At 45.6% G+C, this 22,025-nt stretch overlaps 1 protein-coding gene across 4 annotated transcripts in view; it reads left to right on the top strand.

Annotated features, from left to right (window-relative positions):
• Nucleotides 1-22,025, top strand: part of MAML3 (mastermind like transcriptional coactivator 3) — a 631,052-nt gene that overhangs the window by 373,510 nt on the left and 235,517 nt on the right. For all 4 annotated transcript variants that reach the window (XM_033939537.1, XM_033939566.1, XM_033939556.1 and 1 more), the window contains one exon: nucleotides 6,300-7,769. In XM_033939537.1, coding sequence (XP_033795428.1) covers nucleotides 6,300-7,769 — 1,470 coding nt within the window. The remainder of the gene's footprint in view (nucleotides 1-6,299; nucleotides 7,770-22,025) is intronic.

The following is a 22,025-nucleotide window of genomic DNA, read 5'->3' as shown; positions in this document are numbered from 1 at the left end:
GTTTTGTTTTAGCCCCCCGATATTGACGCAGCAATACCTAACAGCAACATTTGGGCCATAGGTGTGGGACATACATACACATAACAGATGCACAGACAGCTTCTGGCAGCTCCAGACTTCCCGGAAAATTTTTTTCGGTAGGAGGTAGGTGTTCATTTTTGTGCATCACAAAGAGAGCTCATTGAAATACTACTCCTTGTAATGCATTTGCATAGGATTCACGGTGGCTCTTTGGCAAGTGATAAAAGCCCCTGAGAACCCTTTTGAGTACTGGAGGTTGAGTTGCCATGCAGATAAAATTACAAAAAGTGACAATCTCACTCATACATTCAATGCCGCTATGTTTCATCAAGAGGTATTATACCTCTTCTCATATGCTCAGATATATGAAGCTCTGCAGGGATTACCTTTGAGATAAGTGATTTGTTTATTCCATTGAGCACGTCTGCTTTATAGTTGTATAAGTTTAAAAGCAATAGCAAAGCTGGCTTCCACGTTACAGATTTGGGGTCGGGTTTGTAAAGCTTGGTTCCCACGGCAGCGTTATTTTTATGCCACACCTATTCTCTGTGCCCCTGGTTTCTTGCCCGCCCTTAAGTCTGGGGTATTTAGATTCTGGGAATCAGGAGGGCTTAGGGTGCTTATCCAATTGGTGCTCCAGGGGGAGCTGGTCCCCTTTGCAGCTCTGTGTGATACCTATGGTCTCCCGGGGGTGGTTTTTTTTCACTTATACTCAGCTTTGTGATTATGTGTGGAGATGGGTGCTCCCAGAGTGGCGGGGGCGGACTCAGCCTTTCTTCGGGTATTTCGTCCATTATATGAGATTAAATGGGAAGATCTTTTGGGGTCCCACTTAGAGGCGCAGCAATGGGAACAGTTTTATGGTACGTTGCTTCGGGTATCCTTGGCCACCCCCTTGATTGAACAGGGCTATAAGATGTTATACCCCGGAAAAACTGCTCAGATTGTTTCGGTATGGTGATGGGCTTTGTTGGAGACTTTGGGGGGGGGGGGGCTGGGGACCTTTGGGCCTATATGGCGGGATTGTCCCCGAGTTATGACTTTCTGGCAGATGGTACATACTTTGGTGTCTACCATTTTGAATTCTTTCGAATTCTTTCATATGGATGTTTTTCTGCTTAATAAACACTCACTGGGATTGGAGCGTGACCAGGCTCGCTTTGTGGTACTGGTTGCTACGGCGGCCAGGCTCCTGTTGGAAACGGCCTCATCTTCCTGCTCAGTCTGATTTGCTTTCCAAGCTTGACCAACTTCATTTGATGTCCAAATTGACTGCATTATACACAGACACCTGTGGTATATTTCGCCGAATTTGGCGTCCTTATGGCCGTTGGAGATGTATCCCATGATGAACTTGGAAGATTGTATGTTGGCCAGTTTTACCTACTCTTAGACTCTTTGGGGAATTTTTCTGTTTAGTTTCACTCAGTGGGAGGGGGTGGGGGATGTCATATTAATCTAATCTAAACCTTAGGTTTGTATACCGCATCATCTCTACATTCGTAAAGCTCGACACGGTTAACAAGAGTTAGGGTAGAAAGGAACTCCAGTGGAGGGAAGAGGCAAAATGAAGAGAAAATTTAGAGGACTAGAATAACCAGAGAGGGAGGAGGAGTTACATTTTTGAGAATAACCAGGTTTTCAGATATTTACGGAAGAGTTGGAGGGAGCTCAGATTCCTAAGAGGGGAGGTAAGGTTGTTCCAGAGCTGAGTGATTCTGAAAGGGAGGGAAGAACCTAGTTTTCCTACAAGTGAAACGCCTTTTAGAGAGGGAAAGGAAAGTTTCAGTTTTTGGGTGGATCTGGCAGAATTGGGGTTAGAGGAGTTCCAAGAAAGAGGAATGAAGGGAGGGAGAATACCGTGTAGGATCTTGAAAGTGAGGCAGGCACATTTGAAGTGGACTCTGGAGATAATCGGAAGCCAGTGGAGCTTGGATAAAAGCGGTGAGACGTGGTCGAATTTGCTTTTTGTGAAGATAAGCTTAGCAGCGGTATTCTGAATCCGCTGGAGTTTTTGAAGGTTTTTCTTTGTTAGGCTAAGGTAGTTGCAGTAGTCCAGTCTGGAAAGGATGGTGGATTGGACAAGGACGAAGTGTTTTTGATGGAAACAGGATCTCACTTTTCTCAGCATGTGAAGGCTGAAGAAACATTTTTTTACTAGGGAGTTGAGGTGGTCATTGAAGGAAAGTGTAGAGTCAATGATGACTCCCAGAACTTTACTAGAATATTCAAGATGCAGAGTGGGGCCAGAGGACAGTGGGATGGAGGTGGGCAGTTGGTCCAATTTTGGGCCGAACCAGAGAAGTTTTGTTTTTAGATTTGTTCAGTTTCATCTGCACAGTGTGGGCCCAGGATTGAAGGTTCGATATACATGAGGATATGTTTGCCGAGAGGTTGGTGAGGTTCCGGTCGGCCTCGAGGAGGACAAAGATATCGTCTGCGTAAGTGTAGAGTATTTCAAGGGGGAGAGATGGAGGAGTTTAAGGGAGGACATATAAATGTTGAAGAGGATAGGAGAGAGAGGTGAACCTTGCGGGACTCCACAGATCGGGTTCCAGGCGGAGGAAGAAGTGCCCTTCATGTTGACTATGTAGGAGCGGGAGCGTAAGAACTTCGAGAACCAGTCAAGGACTGTGGAGTTTATGCCTATCTCGGTGAGTTGGTAAATTAGAATATCATGATGGACGACATCAAAAGCTGCAGAGAGGTCGAATTGAAGAAGGACGGTGAACTTGTTGCGAGAATGGAGATATTGAACTTTTGAGATTAAGGAGGTCAGGAGGTCAGAAGTGCTGAAATTGGGACGGAAGCCGTATTGGTAGGGTTGAAGAATGGTGAATTTCTCAAGGTAGGAAGATAGTTGAGTGGATATGATGGACTCTAGCATCTTGGTAAGAAGGGGGATGTTAGCTATTGGACGGTAGCTGGATGGTGTAGAGGGGTTAAGCTCAGGTTTTTTCAGTAGTGGGGTTAAGGAAATATGGCCCATTTCTGGGGAGAAGAGACCCGAATGGAGGGCGGAGTTTATGAGAATGGTAAGAGATGAGATGGCCTGAGGGGGAGTGTTCTCGTAGAGGTAGGAGGGGAAAGGATCCAAGGTACAGTTGCAGGATTTCAATTTGAGGCAGAGATTATAGACCATGGATTCGGAAACAAGTTCGAAGGAAGACCAGGATCTGTCTGCTGGGATAGGGTAGGAGTCTGTTGGGATAGGGTTGGGGTCAATTGGAATCAGAGATTTGTAGGAGATTGCAGGTGGGAAGGAGCGCCTCAAGATGGAGACCTTATCGTTGAAGAACTTTGCTAGAGAATCGGCTGAGGGGGAGGAGGGAAGTATGAAGTCATTTTTGGAGGTTAAGGAACGCCAGATGTTAAATAATGTGCTACTCTGATTGTTGGATTTGGAGATTTTGTTACCGTAGAAGTTTTTCCTTGCTTTTTTTAGAACAGTATTATGTGTTTGTGATGGCATTTTGTTTGTTGGAATTCAGCCTGTGTATTCTTTTTTGCTTTCTTGAATAAAAGCTGAGAGAGGAAAAACAAAGAAAAAATAACATAAAACAAATGTAACCATATGCAATGATTGGATGGTAAGTTGCACGGTGGGAAACAATCCCTACAGAGCATATGAGAAGACTATGGTGAAACATAGCTGCATTGAATGTATGAGTGAGATTGTCATTTTCTGTATATCAATTAGTTTTCTCCTGTCATAATCAGTTGACTAGGTCAGGGGTAGAGCCAGAGCCGGGTCAGGTTTTCAGGATCTCCACAATGAATATGTATGAGATGGATTTGCATGCACTGCCTCCTTGAGATGCAAATCTATCTCATGCAAATTTATTGTGGAGATCCTGAAAACCTGACCTGGCTCCGGCTCTCGAGGACCGGAATTGCCTACCCCTGGACTAGGTATGCAGATAAAATTGGCTATAACTAGTCTTACGTGCACAGCAGACATTAATGCATCGGGGCCTTAACTGTCTAAGATAAAAGACTGTTTTACAGTACGTGGTCGTATTTATGCGGTTGGCGTAACCAGTTTCAGCTTAGACACTAACCAGGCGGAGCCTGCAGCACTATCCAGTTAAGCAGTGTTTCTCAACTCGGTCCTGGAGCGCCCCCTTGCCAGCCAGGTTTTCAGGATATCCACAATGAATATGCATGAAAGAAATTTGCATAGAATCGAGGCAGCGTATGCAAATCAAGTTTATGCATATTCATTGTGGATATTCTGAAAACCTGGCTGGCAAGGGAGCGCCCCAGGACCGAGTTGAGAAACACTGAAGTCAAGTGCTGCTGAATATGCCTGATGGCCCTGGGACAAGCAATTTAAATGGACAGGAACCATTTCTAGCATTTGAAGTTGCTTTGAATATTGACCCCGGAATGTTTGGAAACAGCTTTTGTCAGACCTTCCAGCCCCTTTCCTCTACAACTCAGATACACTCACAGACACACACTTGCATGTACACCAGGGATCTAAGTCCCTCCTTGAGGGCCGAATCCAGTCGGGTTTTCAGGATTTCCCAATGAATATGCATTGAAAGCAGTGCATGCACATAGATCTCATGCACATTCATTGGGGAAATCCTGAAAACCCGACTGGATTGCGGTCCTCAAGGAGGGACTTTGAGACCCCTGATGTACACAAACATACATGAGAAGCAACACTGGTGCATTCACAGATTCATGTAGTCCTACACAGAAGCAGTGTTGTAGCAAGGGTAGGAGATGCCCGGGCAGTGGGGCCCAAGACCTCCTCTCTACCCTCCCACTCCTTCCCCGCCTCCTACGTTACACCTGTGCCTTCCCTTCCCCCGCCACCCCTCTTCAAATTTTCACCAGGGCGAGCAGCTTTCTCCAGCCTGCTGCTTATTAGAGGTCTTCACAGGAACGGGGATTGTGGGAATCCCGCGAGAATCCCTCCTAACCCACGGGACTCCCACGGGGACCCCCCTCTGACCCGCGGGACTCCCATGGGCCCCCCCCTCTAGCCAACGGGACTCCCACGGGGATGGAAGGCTTTGGAAGCAGGGTTCGTCCATATAATATAATGGACATGTCAGCCTTAGTAAAAGAGGGGGTTTATAAGTTAATTACCTAAACAGAAAACAAAAAAAGGGTTCCACCAAAGAGATTCCACAAGGAAAACGGCAGCACAAACACAAAAGAAACTGGAATTGATGATCCTGTCAGAAGTAATTGCTGCTTTTTATGGGGACGGGCGGGGCTGGAGGTAATTCCTTACAAGGATGGGTGGGGACAGAGAGGATCCTGATGGGGACGGGTGGGGACGGAGAGGATCCTGGTGGGGACGGGTGGGGACGGAGAGGATCCTGGTGGGGACGGGTGGGGACAGAGAGGATCCTGGTGGGGACGGGTGGGGACAGAGAGGATCCTGGCGGGGACGGGTGGGGATGAAGAGGATCCTGACGGGGACGGGTGGGGACGGAAAGGATCCTGGCAGGGAAGGGTGGGGACGGAGAGGATCCTGGCGGGGACGGGTGGGGACGGAGAGGATCCTGGCGGGGACGGGTGGGGACGGAGAGGATCCTGGCGGGGACGGGTGGGGACGGAGAAGATTCTGGCGGGGACGGGTGGGGATGGGTGGGATTTCTGTCCCCGCGCAACTCTCTACTGCTTATGCCAGCATTGACGTTCTCTCTGAAGTCACTTCCTAGGCCCATGACCAGGAAGTGATTTCAGAGGGAGAGCTAGGCTGGCGCAAGCAGCTGGTCGGAGAAGTTGCTCGTGCTGGCAAAGATTTAAAGAGGAGAGGAGGGGGATGGAGAGGTGCCGTAACATCTACTGAGACGGCGTCCAGGGCGGTCCACACAGCGCCCCTCCCCCGTACACCTCTGCACATAAATGCACACATAAAAAGGTTGGAAAGAATTACATGAACCAAGTACCTCATGGTCTCCCCCTCTTGTTAAAAACAAATGCTGATGTAAATCCAGCCAGTGCTATACTTGCATCTTTTATTAATCTGATGAAGGGGCCATCTCTGAGCTAGTCAAAATATATATTAAGTTAGGCCTGTGAATATTCTCTCCTACAGCCTGTTTGCAGACTTTTATGTCTACACAGAAGTCCGGAACATTTCACAGTTTGTGCCTTGCGCATTGCATACTGTTGATGTGCGTCATATGATTCCCCATTTAATCCTTAAGTTACTCAGTGCAGAAAGCATACCCTCATAACTTATTGTTTAATTGGAACGCTGTAGAAAGAATATGGTTGCTGAAAATATTATTTTTTTTTCTGTCTTCTAGCTTCAAGAAACAGTGAAGAGGAAATTGGAAGGAGCGCGCTCGCCCATTAACGGAGAGCAGCAGAATGGAGTCTGCGACGGTAGCTTCTCTCCAACCAGCAAGCGGATGAGGAAGGACGTAGCGAGGGTGGAGACGGTTAATAATTTATCCAGCAATATGCCCCTCCCTTCCGTTTCTCCTCTTCATCAGCTTGACATCAAGCCATCGCTGCCTGTACAGAACAACGGAAATCACCCGAGCCGACTGGATGATCTGGGTAAAAATGGTGGGCTGCCAGAAATCAAACTTCCCATTAATGGCTGCACGGACCTGGAGGAAAGTTTTAGTATCCTGCACAATAAGGAACTAAAACATGAGCCGTTGGATGACCCCAGCGGCATAGACACTTCAGAGACATCCCTTTCCAATCAAAATAAACTTTTCTCCGACATTAACCTGAACGATCAGGAATGGCAGGAGTTAATAGATGAACTGGCCAATACCGTACCAGAGGATGATATCCAGGATTTGTTTAACGAAGATTTTGAAGAGAAAAAAGAGCTAGAATTTCCCAGGCCTTCAGCTCAGACCCCTCTTCCTCAAGAGAGCGCAAGTGTTAAGAGTGATCCATCACACTCGCCGTTTCCTCACGTGTCCATTGGTTCTCCCCAGGTGAGGCCATCTTCTTCAGGGCCTCCATTTTCTAATATCTCCACAGCATCTAGCACACCGTCTGTCTCTAGTGCTCCAGTAGCATCAGTTCCTGCAAGTTCGCCCACCAGCTGTATAGTTCACTCTCCTCCAACACCCAGCCAGGCTCATACACCGGGACAGGGGAATGGATACTTAATAAATCAGGCACCAGTAGCTGTGACAGGCTCTGGTCCTGGGTCTTTGCCTGTCCCCACTGCTGACCTGTCACCAGCCGAACAGCTCAAACAAATGGCTGCACAGCAGCAGCAGAGGGCCAAACTCATGCAGCAGAAACAGCAACAGCCATCGCACCCAGGCCAGGCATCAAGTTGGTCACCTGTAGGACCACCTTCTAGTCCGTATGGAGGACCTTTTCCTACAGATAAACCAAATAGTCCAATGATGTATCCCCAAGCCTTTAATAACCAAAACCCCATAGTGCCTCAAATGGCAAGTGGCACTCCGAAGACCACAATGAATAACTACCACCCTCACCACCACATGAATATGATTAATCAACAGCCAAATAACTTGGGCGTGAACTCTATAAACAAGCAGTCTAGTATGCTGAGCTACGGGAACACTAAACCCTTGACCCATTTCAGTGCTGAGTTGAGTCAGAGAATGACTCCGCCAATGGCCAACCCAAGTAAGAATCCCATGATGCCATACATGCCACCGCTGCAACAGTCGCAGATGGCCCATCTGAGCGAGGAGCAGAAATGTCTTCTTATCATGAAGCAAAAGGGACTTATGACTTCGTCTATGAGCTACGCAGCTCTTCCGGCCCACGGTCAGGTAGGCAGTGCTTGAATTTATACTTTTCACTTGGTTGCTGTTTAATGCTGGAAGTAACAAAAATTACCTTCCTCTCTGTCACGTCACATCAATAATCAAGTACTTGATTGCTTCAGAAGAGTTATGATCATCCCTTGTTTTTCTTTTCCCCTCCTCCTTGTCCTTTCTTCTTGAAGTACAGAGAGGGTTACATTATAATACATTAGCAAAGAATTCCAAGCAGTCAGAGTCTTCAAGTTGCTAATCAGTTTCATAGGCAGAGAGAAAGGTGTTGCACTGCCTTAAAAGAAGTTGAAATTTTGCCATTCTAGTGGAATGAAATAACTCTTAGGTTTGTTAGGGAGGATCTCAGGCAGAATAATGTCATTTCATGATTATGGAATAGTAATCATGCCCTGCTTGTATTTACACTGGGATATAACCTAATGGCAACGCACATTAACTCATTATTGTATTTTGTTAAGCAACCCGCCAGCAGTTTGTAGCCAGCTTCTTATGCTGGTGTATTGACTGTGAGGTTTAGTAGAATTTGGCGCTGCCGATGTGAGCACAGCTGCCCCATGTCTCAAATACTGCTCTGTGATGCCCTCTAGGGAGGACAGATTCTCTTATCAACTGAGATCCTGAGCCTCTGCATTGCCTAATATTGAGTTTCTTCTATCTACGTCAACCATTCCCAACTCAGTCCTCGGGGCACACCTAGTCCCGTCGGGTTTTCAGGATATCCGCAATGAATATTCACGAGTTAGATTTGCATGCAGTTGAGGGAGCGCACGCAAATCTTTCTCATGCACATTCATTGTAGATATCTGGAAAACCTGATGGGACTAGGTGGGCCCCGAGGACTGGCTTGGGGATGGCTGATCTTGGTTATGGTACCTTCGCCTACTGACTAATTTCCAGCCGTACGATTCTACATCACTGTGGGTCTCTGCCTCAGCTTGTGCCTTTAAAAGCAGTAGCTGTGTTCGTCTAGTGTAGCAACAAAATTGACAGGGACGGGCGACATCTTATTGATTAACCAGTTCATCAAGGCATGAGCTTTCAAGGGCTGGAGTCCAGCTGGTCAGATGCATGAAGTTCAGGAGATGAAGTTGCATGGTGGAGGGAGCAGGATGCAAAGACAAAGTACTGGAAAATGCGGGGTCAGGTGTGAAAAGAGACACTACTGTAACGAACAGGAGAGAACCAAGACAAGATGACGCCAGAATAGTCAAATCCGTTCATACCTGTAGTGAGCCATGAATTTATTGTCTCTATTCTGGCCTGGAGTGATGGTGTTAAACTTTGTGATGAGTTCCAGTTCAGTAATTTCACCCTAGAGCAGGGGTGTCAAATGTCGGTCCTCAAGGGCCATAATCCGGTCGGGTTTTCAGGATTTCCCCAATGAATATGCATGAGATCTATTAGCATACAATGAAAGCAGTGCATGCAAATAGATATCACGCAAATTCATTGGGGAAATCCTGAAAACCCGACTGAATTGCAGCCCTCGAGGACCAACATTTGACACTCCTGCCCCTAGAGTGTCCCTTGCTATTGATTTGCGTTGCAGTGTTGCCTCGCATAATATATTTCGTAGTTACGCTATGCTCACTATATAAATCACACTTTAAAACATCAAAATTAAATATACTTGATAACAGTGTTCAGACCCGCAACCAACTAGTGTGTCCAACAAAAAGTGAACTAAAGTGGCTGCCCAGTAGGTATTTACTACTTCCAGTTGGTTGACCTCTTACTTTAAGGATCCACCTCATTGACGGGTGTTACTTTAAATGCCTACTGGGCACCAAAACTTGAGCAAAGATACCCGTACTATCAGGTAACAAATATCAATTAGTGTCTTCCTTCAATGTAGGGTGTTAACTGACAAAGAAAATTCAGTATCCAATGGATAAACCTCCCGGAACGGTAAGGTTCCATTTGGGAGATATACAGAACTATCACTGGTCTGCTGCGGAAAACAAAGCCAGAGAGAAAAAAATCCCTCTAATAGGGACAAAAGATCTCTGGCTCAAAAACCAAGCACAAATCAATACTTGGGTTAAAGAACAGCATTTAAAGTAACACCCATCAATGAGGAGGATACTTAAAACGAAGAGGTCAACCAACCAACTGGAAAGTAGTAAATACCTACTGGGCAGCTTCTTTAGTTCACTTTTTCTTGGACACATTAGTTGGTTGCGGGTCTGAGCACTGTTCTCAAATATATTTTATTTTGATGTTTTAAACCGTGATTTATATAGTAGGTATTATTTCATATCACGAGTATTGAAAATGTATTCCCATTAGTGTGTGAATTAGTTGCATTATGCAAATATATAGCCTTCTTTTAAAAATATAAAAGCCGCCTGTAAACGAATAAAGAAGTGACTGAAAATATTAAATCCAGGGCAGCATAATGTGAATAGAATATGAACTCTTGAGGTGCATAATTTTGCAGCATCTTTCTCATAAACTCTTGCTTGCGTATAGTGAGAAAGCGTACGTGTTGTTTCACCATGGAATACCCAAGCTCTGATACAGGTCCTCTCCGAGATTCTCGGAGAGGGCGGGAGCCGGAAGGCCTTGAGCATGCGCAGATGCTTAAGGCCTCGCAGCGGCCCAGTGTAGAACATCAGCGGCAGGGCTCTTTCAGCACTGGCACACGTATGGTAAGCACAGTGCCAGTCAGTGGGGGGAAAGGAATGGGCAGCAACGCTGATCATCTTGGGCGTGAAGGGAGGAGAGCAGCAACGGTGGCCTCAGGGAGGTGGGTTTGCAGTGGAGGATAGCAGCGCCGTTGACCTCGGGGGGTGGGTGGGGAGGAGGTTGGATTGGAGGGTAGTAGTGTCAGTGGTCTCAGAGGGGAGTTTGGAGAGAAGGGTAGCAGCAACGGTGGCCTCGCGGGGTGGGGGGAGTTTAGAGTGGAGGGTAGCAGAAACTGACATTAGGGGGGGAGTTTGGAGTGGAGGGTAGCAGTGAAGGTGGTCTCAGATGGATGGGGATTTTTTTTTGATGGTTGATTGAGTGCCAGTTAACTGGGATTCTGCTGTACATAAATAACTTCCTAATGCGTAGAAGTTGGCTGACTGGAAGATTGTCTTTGAGACTTCAAACACGAAAATTCTGGTTGTGCAGATACTATTTGTGGGTTCATGGTAAACTATGGTTTTGAAAGTGTCTTGTTTTTACTTAATATATCTAAATAGGAGATCTGAAATTTATCACAAACCATCTGAAATTTTAAATTCCGATCACAAGAGTTCAACCACAGTAATAAAACATCAATTCATCTTTCCAGAGAAAAATCTGATCATTATATTCATTCTGAAAGACAAAAGTATCTGGGGACATCATGGCTCCCATAGCAGTACCCTTTATTTGCTGGAAAAATTGACCATTGAACATAAAGAAATTTTTGGTCAAGGCTAATAGGGCCAACTCCATAATCAACTCAGTTGGAATCCTGGGAGTTTTCCTTTATTCACGGATAGATCGAATAATGAATAAAACTTCTACCTGTGGATATTTGTGTATAATGATTCAATGTCCGTTGTTACAAGAATAATATTTATTGAATCCATCTGAATATCTTTCAATATATTGATGACATGAGCAGAGTCTCTCACGTAAGATTTCGTCTTTGGAATTAAAGGTTGTAAGAAAAAAATCTGTAAATTGTGATAAGGGTTCCAAAAATGATCCTATGGCTGACACTATTGGGCATCCTAGAGGATTAGTCAGGGATTTGTGAATCTTGGGTAGAATATAAAGGGTGCCCACAAAAACATTCCTTGATTTTAAATGGTTACAAAGCCAAAACTTATTGAAATATGTTTATAAATAATATGACAGCAAATACAAGCCCCAAAAAGCACAGCTAGCAAGATCTTACACAATCACTTGCACTTTCGCCTTTATAAGCTGCAATTGGTGCAGAAGTTACAACCTTCAGACAATGCAATGTGACAAAATGACCAGGTGTTCCTCAAGTGGCCCCCGGGCATCACTGTTTGTGACTTTTTCCTTAAGGGGTACGTGAAAAACAGAGTGTACGTACCTTCACTACCCTCAACTATGGATGATCTGCAGGAACGCATCAGCTATAAACGCGATCACATTGGATATGCTTCAGAGAGTCTGGTCCGAGCTCAATTATCGCATCATTGTTTGCCGAGTAACAGGTGGGGCGCACATCTAGTGTGTGTAATCCAGAGATACCATATGAAACTTTATGAGTTGATGGAACTGTACCCTCAAAGGTGAAAGAATATTCCAATAAATCTTGGTTTTGTAACCATTTGAAATCAAGAATTGTTTTTGTGGGTATCGTGGGTGTTTCTGGATGTTGAACATATAGAAAGTCCTCTCTTTTGTTGTCAGAAAACTGACTTCCATTCCTATGTTAACCAATGATTTAATTTGTCTTTGGAGGTCTCTGGTCGAGTCTGCTGTCAGGGGAAGATAAACATTCCCATCACTCAGCTGTCTGTCTATTTTGGCTATATATAATCTTAATTTAAAATCACATCATCTCCTTTATTAGCAGGTTTGATAAGGTCGTCATTTCATTACAAAGATATAAGGGCTTGATTTTATCTCTTAGTCATGTTATAAACAAACAAGTCTTTGTCTCGTTCAAGATCCTCAATGTCTTTCATTACCAATCTCTGAAATATCTGAATAGAAGGATCAAGTGGCCCAGGAAGAATCCATCTCAAAGTGCATCTTTTGCTAGAACTATCACAAGCGTCAGCGAGATTTTTTTGAGAAAAAATGTGTGATTTGTAGTTTCTTGACAATTTTAAACAGGTCTATCCGAGATTGAAAGGCGTTGTATTTGTAAGTAGGAACGAAATATAGCCCTTTCTAGATAGATTCACCACCGAGTGTTGGGTCCGTTGTAAGATCTGCTGAATATCATTTCCCTTCCTCTGCCTCTTTCCCCTCCTTGGAAAACCATAGCTTCTCCCTTGTCTCATTCCATATAGTGTTGGAGGCATGTATTTAGATGTATCGTATAAAAAAATTGTTATTTGAAGTAGATTGAGTAGGCGTTGGGAGGGGCATATAAGTGGGTGACATCGAATTTTCTTCTTCACTATGTATCCCTTTCTTTCTTCTATAGGTCTTCGCTCAACCTCTTGCATTTTAGGAGGAACTAGATGTTTTGATCCATGGATAGGTCCCTTTTTATAGTCAGCCTCATTGGGTTTGAATTTATCTAACGTGATGTTTTTTTACCTCTCTCTTAAAGTCTTCAAGGGTTTTATTAACTTCTATAAATTTCCCATAGTCTGTATATGTGTCTTGTAAATCCTATCTCCTTTTCACTAAATCACTCTCTTGCTTTGATGTCTCCATCAGCAGGATCATTAAATCAAGAGAACATTTGTTCGATATTGCATTCCAATCTCTATAAACATTTTAGGTTCTGTTAGGATGCATAACCCTCAAGGTTTATTAAAATTTGATAAATCGCTCATCAGGTTTCTAAGCGGTGTACATATTAAAATTATGAGTTTGGGTGATAGACAAAATAAACGAACCAACGTACAGAAACGAAGGGTAATAAGGGGAGAGAAATACGAGTCAAATAGAAAAGGGAGCCACTGAACGATAGGAAGGGGGTCCTACCTGAATAGAGATTGAGGGAGAAGGTTATAGGTTGAAAGCATCTTTAAGTAAAAATGTTTTAAATTTGCCTTTGAAACGTTCTAAAATTGTCTCTTCCCGTAGTTCCGGGGACATTGCATTCCAAAATGTAGGTGCTATAACAGAAAAAATTGTTGCTCATGTTATGCTAAGAAGTCAAATTGAAGGGATGGTTAATAAGAGCATCAAAGATTGATTAAGTTGATAATTTTACTTTAAAAATTTTGTTGTTGTGATATTGGAATCCATATCTTATTCATTTTCTGTACAAGAAGTTTATTTTCTTGTTTAAATTGTTAAAATAATAAACAAATAAAAAATAAAAAAATAAGAGCATCAAAGATATGAATGAGCATATTACCCCATATTTCCGACAATTGCATTGGCTGCCAGTTGCATTTAGAATTCAGTACAAAGCAATTATGATAGGCCACCAATTTCTATATGGTATGATTCCTGAACTTTTTAAGAGTCTGATGTCTGGGTATCAACCACTACGATCATTGCCTTCTGAGAGTTTGGCATTACCGAAAACAAATCCTAAATATGCGGAAACGAATGCCATGACTTTTACACGTGCAGGAGTCAATTTGTGGAATTGCCTTGTTGACCAAATTTGAAAATGTAGAGATAAGAACTCATTCAGGAAAATGTTAAAAAACACAATTGTTCATAAACGATACATTTCTTTGAGCAAATGATCTAATGTAAAGATTGAATCCGTCTGTTTTGTTCCAATTTTGTTCTGATTTTTAATACTTTATGTATGTAACTTTTTGTAAACCGTTTTGGAGATAATGGTATAGAAATTTTAAAAATAAATAGACGGAGTATAAGGGAGGAGAACGCTGTTCAGGAATTCAGGGAGTTACAAGTTTTAATCAGAGTTACGAGTATTCAATCAGAGTGGCATAATGGAGATCCACGCGTATAGCCAGCTCAATCCATTTGCTGAGTTAAATATCTTTTTCCATATCATCAATGAAAGGTGCTTCTTGTAACAAGTCCAAACGATCGTCCTTGTAATTTAAAATATTATCCCATGCTTCGTAAGCCATGTCCAAACCTCGCTTGTAACAGGTAGCAAAAACTAAGAGGCAAAAAGAAAACTGCAAGCAACAGGCTAGTAAAACGAAAAGCAGAAGATCTAGAGGGGCATTTTCAAAACGTATGTCTAAGTCCGATTTGGATGTTTGACGCTAGACGTCCAAAGTCGGCAGTAAGAAAAAGCCTATTTTCGAAAAGCAAACAACCATATGTTTATTTTTTGAAAATCCTCTCTCTGGACGTCCAGGCCATTGGGATGCCCAGACGATCAGGACGTCTGTATTTTTACCGCATTTTCGAACAAAATTTTGTCCACAAGTCCCAAACGCCCAGAACAAGACCTTTTGGACGTGGCAGGGGCCAGTCCTGTAATGGACTGGTCACACAGACATGGCAACAGAGCAGTGGGGCACCTTAAGACGGTACTGTTGTAAACTTCACAAAAAGGGTGCCACATAAACATCTCACCAGAACTCCCTTATAGGTTATGGTGAGCCCTCCATAACCCACTATACCCATCTATCTACAACCCCAATATCCCTTATGGCTGCAGGTGGCACCTATATGGCAGTAGAGTAGGGTTTTGGTGGGCTCCATAAATGTAGTGGTTACAGTGGCTTATGGGTCTGGATCCTTCTCTCTGTGGTTCACTAGCCCACACACCAGGCGACTTAAGACACCTTTGTGCAGCTGTATACTTCCCCCTCCATATTTGCGGGGGTTAGGGGCAGAGCCAGTCCGTGAATATTAAAATAACGCAAATAATATTCGGGTCAGTTCTGCCCCTAACTCCTGCTTCCCCCGGCTATTTTAAGTCCTGAAGGCCCCCTCTTAAGCCTTACCTGGTGGTCTAGCGGGTTTTCGGGGCAGGAGCGATCTTCCCACGCTCCTGCCCCGTGCAGATTGCTCACAGGAAATGGCTGCCTTGAGCTCCCGTAGTCTCTCGAGCCATTTCCTGTGAGCGATCTGCACGGGGCAGGAGCGTGGGGAGATCGCTCCTGCCCCGAAAACCCGCTAGACCACCAGGTAAGGCTTAAGGGGGGGGCTTACAGGGCTTAAAATAGCCCGAAAAACGAAAATAATTTTTTTAATTTAAAACCGCGAATATGCGTAGATAAGGAATTCGCGAACATGGAGGGGGAAGTGTACTGGGCTTCCAGATGCTGCTGTTTTAAACAGAAGGGGAAGGGGGTCAGTGGGCACTGGGGTAGTGTGGGGGTGTCTTACCTGATGCATTCAGTGGTCATCCGGTCAGTTTAGGCACCTTTGTGGCACTTAGACCCTTCTGAAACAGGTCTAGGTCCAAACAGGTTCCGTCCAGGATGTCTTACAAAATGTTTGATGATCGCTGCAAGACGTCCATGTCTAACCTGCCCTTGAGACTGCCCCATAACACACCTCCACCACGCCCATCTCGTGCTCTGAACGTACAGAGGCTGGAAAACCTTGTTAGATATACAGAAAAACTATTTTGATTGGACGTCCTGGCGATTAGGATATCCAAGTGCCAATTTAGGAGGCTTTTTGGATGTTTATGTTTTTTGATTATCAGCCGGATAGGCTCTAAAATAGTCTTTTCTCAGTAACATAAAGCAAGTGGTTCCAGGTAGATATATTCGGATTTCAAAATAAATTTGAAAACCTGCCTAAGATGTTTTGCCACCATGGCGCCTGTGTCAGGGGCATCGATTGTAAATTAAATCTTGAATCGGATCTACATATGAATGACTACATAGATACATCCACCTATAGAAACAAACATCATAAATTTAATCTACAAACTAAAACAAATTAAAAACATAGTAAAATCAACATCAGAATCAATTATGATAAAATAAGTCAAAAGTAAAAACAAAGGGGTCTAATCTAATCTAAACCTTAAGGGGGTAATAATAAAAAAAAAAAAAAAGCCTAAAAAGTGTCCTAAGTGGCTACTTGGACCATCAAAAAGCCTGATCGTCCAAGTACCCATAACCAAAGCTGGTTTTTAGACGTATCTATAACCAATTTAGGCCTTTCCCCTGCCTCTAAACGCACAGAGAGAAAAGAGGTGTGTTTAGAGGAGGGGAAAGGGCGGGCAGTGGGCGGGAGGTGGGCCGACCTACACCTAGCCGTACAACAGGTATAACCAATACAGTTTAGTCGGCACTTAGACCTTTTTCACTTAGACAAAATAAAACCAGGTCTAAGTGCTGAAAATGGGGCCGCTGAGCTGATGGCCGCTGACGCCATCAGTTCAGCGGCCCGGCAATCTAACCATCGCGGCAGGAGAGATGCCTCATCTCCTCTACTGCGATGCCATAACTCCTCTACCTGAACTGCCGCGACCCGCGGCAGTTCCAGTAGAGGAGTGATGGCATCGCGGTAGGGGAGATGAGACATCTCTCCTGCCACGATGGATCACTCCCCCCCACACAACATCGGGGCAAAAGGGAGCCCAAGCCCTCTTGCCCCGCGGCAGCCGCGACACCCCCCCCCCCCCCGATACGATCGGGCCAGGAGGGAGCCCAAGCCCTCCTGGCCCAGGCGACCCCCCCTAACATCCCCCCCCCGACTCGATTGGGCCAGGAGGGAGCCCAAGCCCTCCTGGCCCAGGCGACCCCCCCCTACCCCCACCCCCCACTACATTACAGGCAGGAGGGATCCCAGGCCCTCCTGCCCTCGACAACCCCCCCTCCCCCAACATCTGCCCCCCCAGAACCCACGATCGCCCCCTGCCCCCAGCCGACCTGTGACCCCCCCGGCTGACCCCACAACCCCCACCCCCCTTCCCCGTACCTTTGTTAGGTTGGCGGGACAGACGGGTGCCAAACCCGTCTGTCCGGCCAACCTAACAAAGGTACGGGGAAGGGGGGTGGGGGTGGGGGGGTCGTGGGGTTGGCTGGGGGCTCGCAGGTTGGCTGGGGGAGGGCCAATCGGGGGTTCTGGGGGGGCGGACGTTGGGGGGAGGGGGGTTGTCGAGGGCAGGAGAGCCTGGGATCCCTCCTGCCTGTAATGTAGTGGGGAGTGGGGGTAGGGGGGGGTCGCCTGGGCCAGGAGGGCTTGGGCAAGCCCTCCTGCCCGTAATGTAGTGGGGGTAGGGGGGTCGCCTGGGCCAGGAGGGTTTGGGCTCCCTCCTGGCCCGATCGAGTCGGGGGGTAGGGGGGTCGCCTGGGCCAGGAGGGCTTGGGCTCCCTCTTTGCCCGATCGAGTCAGGGGGTAGGGAGTTTGCCTGCGCCAGGAGGGCTTGGGCTCCCTCCTGGCCCGATCGTATCGGGGGGGGGGATTGCGGCTGCCGCGGGGCAAGAGGGCTTGGGCTCCCTCTTGCCCCGATCGTGTCGGAGGGGGTGGGAGGTTGGTGGTTTGACATGGCAGGAGGGCTTGGGAACCCTCCTGCCTGGATCGTTGTGGGGGGGGGGGGGGATTCTGTAACCGGTGTTGTTTTTGACAGACACCGGTTAGGCTCCTCATTCGCCTAAAAGCCCTTCTGTTGGACGTTTGTGGCTTAGGCGTTTTTTGTTTCATTATGGCTAAAAAGTGTAGACGTGCTGTGGGGGTACTTTTAGACGTAGTGGAGATTGGGCGTTTAGGCAGAGGAAGGCCATAATCAAAACATGGACGTTTGTTTTGGTTATGGACACTTTCCCTGCTTCTGGGTTGAACGTTTAGGGACTTAGACGCTTTTTTTTTATTTTGCCCCTCCACGTTTATATACCGCATCCTCTCCATAATTATAGAGCTCGGCACGGTTTACAAGAGCTTAATATAAGGAAGAAACAACTTAGTGAGGTTGGAGGTTGAGTAGGAAGGAAGAGAGCATTACATTATTGTGAATAGACTAGTTTTCAGATGCTTTCGGAATAGTTGGAAGGAGCCCAGATTCCGAAGTGGGGCAGTAAGGTTATTCCAAAGCTCAGTGATTCAGAAGAAGAGAAATTTCCCTAATTTTCCCGCATAGAGGATACCTTTTAGCAAGGGGAAGGATAGTTTAAGTTTTTGGGAGGGTCTGGTGGTATCAGGATTCAAGAAATTCCAAGAGAGTGGTATTAGGGGAGAGAGGATTCCGTGTAGGATCTTAAAAGCTAGGCAGGCGCATTTAAAATGAACCCTGGAAATTACTGGAAGCCAGTGAAGCTTGGACAGAAGTGGGGAAACATGATCAAATTTGCTTTTTGCAAAGATCAGCTTGGCTGCAGAGTTCTGAATTCGCTGAAGTCTTTGAAGACTTTTTTGGTTAGACTTAAATAGATGGAATTACAGTAGTCTAGTCTGGAGAGGATGATAGATTGTACTAGGACGGCAAAATATTGTTGGTGGAAGCAGGATCTCACTTTCCTGAGCATATGGAGGCTAAAAATGCATTCAATGCATATTCATTGGGGAAATCATGAAAACCCGACTGGAATAAGGCTCTCGAGGACCGGAGTTCCCTACCCCTGTGCTAAGGCATCCATTATATCCTATGGGCATCTTAGCATGTAGCTCGCTTTAAATCGGTTAACGCACCTTAGGAAAAGGACCCCAAAGAGTAGAAATTGAATTAAGCAAGTTAGTAAAATACCTCTCAAACTGCACCACCCTCTATAGGGGAAAAAAAGTCTTTTCAAGCGCTTAAAAAGGACATAAAGAACACTACCCCTCCCTCCGCCTTTTTACAAAGCCACGTGGTAAAAAGCCCTGAAGCCTTTTAAATCCCTATGGGCTTCGGGGCAGTTACCACAGCGGCAGCAGCTAGTGCAGCTTTGTAAACCGGGGGGGGGGGGGGGGAAATACCTTTTATGAGACAAATTGGCTTACCTAAAACACAGACACTGAGAAAACAGGAACTACACAAAACAAAGCATATTGGTCGCCGTACCTTAAGAAGGACATGGCATTACTTGAGAGGCTCAGAGGAGAGCAACGCGTCTGATAAAGAGGATGGAAAACCTTTCATACGCTGAGAGATTGGAGAAACTGGGTCTCTTTTCCCTGGAGAAGAGGAGACTTAGAGGGGATATGATAGAGACTTACAAGATCCTGAAGGGCATAGAGAGAGTAGAGAGGGACAGAAAGAGAGAGAGAAAGGGAGATAGAAAGAAAGAGAGAGAAAGGGAGAGAAAAAGGGGGAGACAGAAATAAAGAGAGAGAGAGAGAAAGAAAGGGAGAGAAACAGAAAGAGAGAGAGACAGAAATAGAGAGAGATAGCTAGAGAAAGATTGGAGAAACCGGGTCTCTTTTCCCTTGAGAAGAGGAGACTTAGAGGGGATATGATAGAGATTTACAAGATCATGAAGGGCATAGAGAGAGTAGAGAGGGATAGAAAGAGAGAGAGAAACAGAAAGAGAGAGAGATAGAAAGCAAGAGAGAAAAAGGGAGAGAAACAGAAAGAGAGAGAGAGATAGAAAGAAAGAGAGAGAAAGGGAGAGAAACAGAAATAGAGAAAGAGAGAGAGATATAAAGAGAGAGAGAAAGGGAGAGAGAGAGATAGAGAAAGATTGGAGAAACTGGGTCTCTTTTCCCTGGAGAAGAGGAGACTTAGAGGGGATATGATAGAGACTTACAAGATCATGAAGGGCATAGAGAGAGTAGAGAGGAACAGATTCTTCAAACTTTCGAAAAATAAAAGAACAAGAGGGCATTTAGAAAAGTTGAAAAGGGACAAATTCAAAACGAATGCTAGGAAGTTCTTCTTTACCCAACAAGTGGTGGACTACTGGAATGCGCTTCCAGAGGGCGTAATAGGGCAGAGTACGGTACTGGGGTTCAAGAAAGGATTGGACAATTTCCTGCTGGAAAAGGGGATAGAGGGGTATAGATAGAGGATTACTGCACAGGTCCTGGACCTGTTGGGCCGCCTTGTGAGCAAACTGCTGGGCACGATGGATCTCAGGTCTGACCCAGCGGAGGCATTGCTTCTGTTCTTATGTACTAAAAGGGACTTCTGAGTTTAAAACATATACACTCCTCCCTCTGTATTCGCGGTGGTTATGGGCGGAACATAGCCGCAAATACGGAAAAAACGCGAATAACTTTCTCATATGTTATTTGCGGTTTTCTGTTAAAAACCCTCGAGAATATGATAAAACCACGAATAACATATGAGAAACTTATTCACCTCCATCCCCCGCCTGCCCGGGTCTCTCCTTAACCCTGGTCCCGTCTACAGAGCAGGGGAGAGACCCGGGCAGGGTCAACTCCCGTCGCGTCGCTCCAGCCCCTCCCACTCCACCAAGCCACCACTCTTACCTCAAAGTCCCCCTCACGCCCAGCCCGTCTCCTCTCCTCAGAGCTGCGGACCCAAATTCCAGCGGCCAATGGATGGGCGGCACTCCAATCTGGCCCATGGCAACAGGAGCTCGAGGGGGCGGTGGCGGCCGCCGCCTGGCATGTGAGGGTCCCAGGGGAGATGAGCCCCGGTTGCACTTGGCCAGGTGGAAATGAGGCTTTAGCCCACCCCTTTGCAATGGCAGGTATGCACCCCTTTACTTGATTTGGATAGGTGTTGGTGGCATGGATGATGTAATTTGGGGGGAGGAGTCAGCATGCTAAAAACCACGAATAGTCAAAACCACGGGTACCGAAACCGCGAATAAGGAGGGAAGAGTGTATCTCTAAAGCCCTATTTTACTAAGCCATAGTAGAGGTTTCTACCTTGGCCCAGGGTGTTAAATGCTTTGACGTTGCTCTGAATTTCATAGGAATTCTAAGGGCGTCTGAGTTGTATCAGAGCATTTAGTATTCTGAGCTGTGGTAGAAATCCCTACTGTGGCTTAGTAAAAAAAAATGTGTGGTGGGGGTAAGTTTAAAAAAATTGAATTAATGCCCAGTGCTAACAACACAGTGAAGGTAAAAACAGCTTCTAATCAAAACAGCATAAAATTACATTAAAAGTTACCTTTAAAACCAGCATTTTGGGCATGAAACAAGGTCCCACAACTTTATTAAAGCTTAATGCATGCACATAAATTACTAACAGTAAAAGTGAAACTAAAACAAACTCATGAGTAAAACAACATAAGAACACATTAACCTCCCTCTTTACAAAACCGTAGCGCGGTTTTTAGTGCCGGCTGAAGCGGTAACACCTGCAACACTCATAGAATTCCTATGAGTGTCGGAGCTGTTACTGCCACCGCCGGCACTAAAAACTGCGCTATGTTTTTTGTAAAAGGGGGGGGGTACAATTCGTATGCGTCTTTCACGTATGAGGAAAGACTAGAGAGGTTAGGGCTCTTCAGCATGGAAAAGAGACGGCTGAGGGGGAGATAGGATTGAAGTCTACAAAATCCTGAGTGGAGTAGAATGGGTACAAGCGGATCGATTTTTCACTCCGTCAAATACTTTTAAAACCAATAGGAGGAAATTTTTTTTCATTCAGAGAATAGTTAAGCTCTGGAACACGTTACCAGAGGATGTGGTAAGAGCGGATAGCGTATCTGGTTTTAAGAAAGATTTGGACAAGCTCCTGGAGACAGACATGGGAGAAGCCACTGCTTGCCCTGGATTGGTGGCATGGAATGCTGCCACTATTTGGGCTTTTGCCAGGTACTCGTGACTTGGATTGGCCTCCATGAAGAGGGATACTGGGCTAGATGGACCATTGGTATG

The sequence above is a fragment of the Geotrypetes seraphini genome, chromosome 1 (assembly GCF_902459505.1).
Source record: "Geotrypetes seraphini chromosome 1, aGeoSer1.1, whole genome shotgun sequence".
NCBI classification, from domain to species: Eukaryota; Metazoa; Chordata; class Amphibia; order Gymnophiona; family Dermophiidae; genus Geotrypetes; species Geotrypetes seraphini.
Note: the sequence above shows the minus strand (reverse complement) of the source record. Positions and strands in the feature narration are given on the sequence as shown.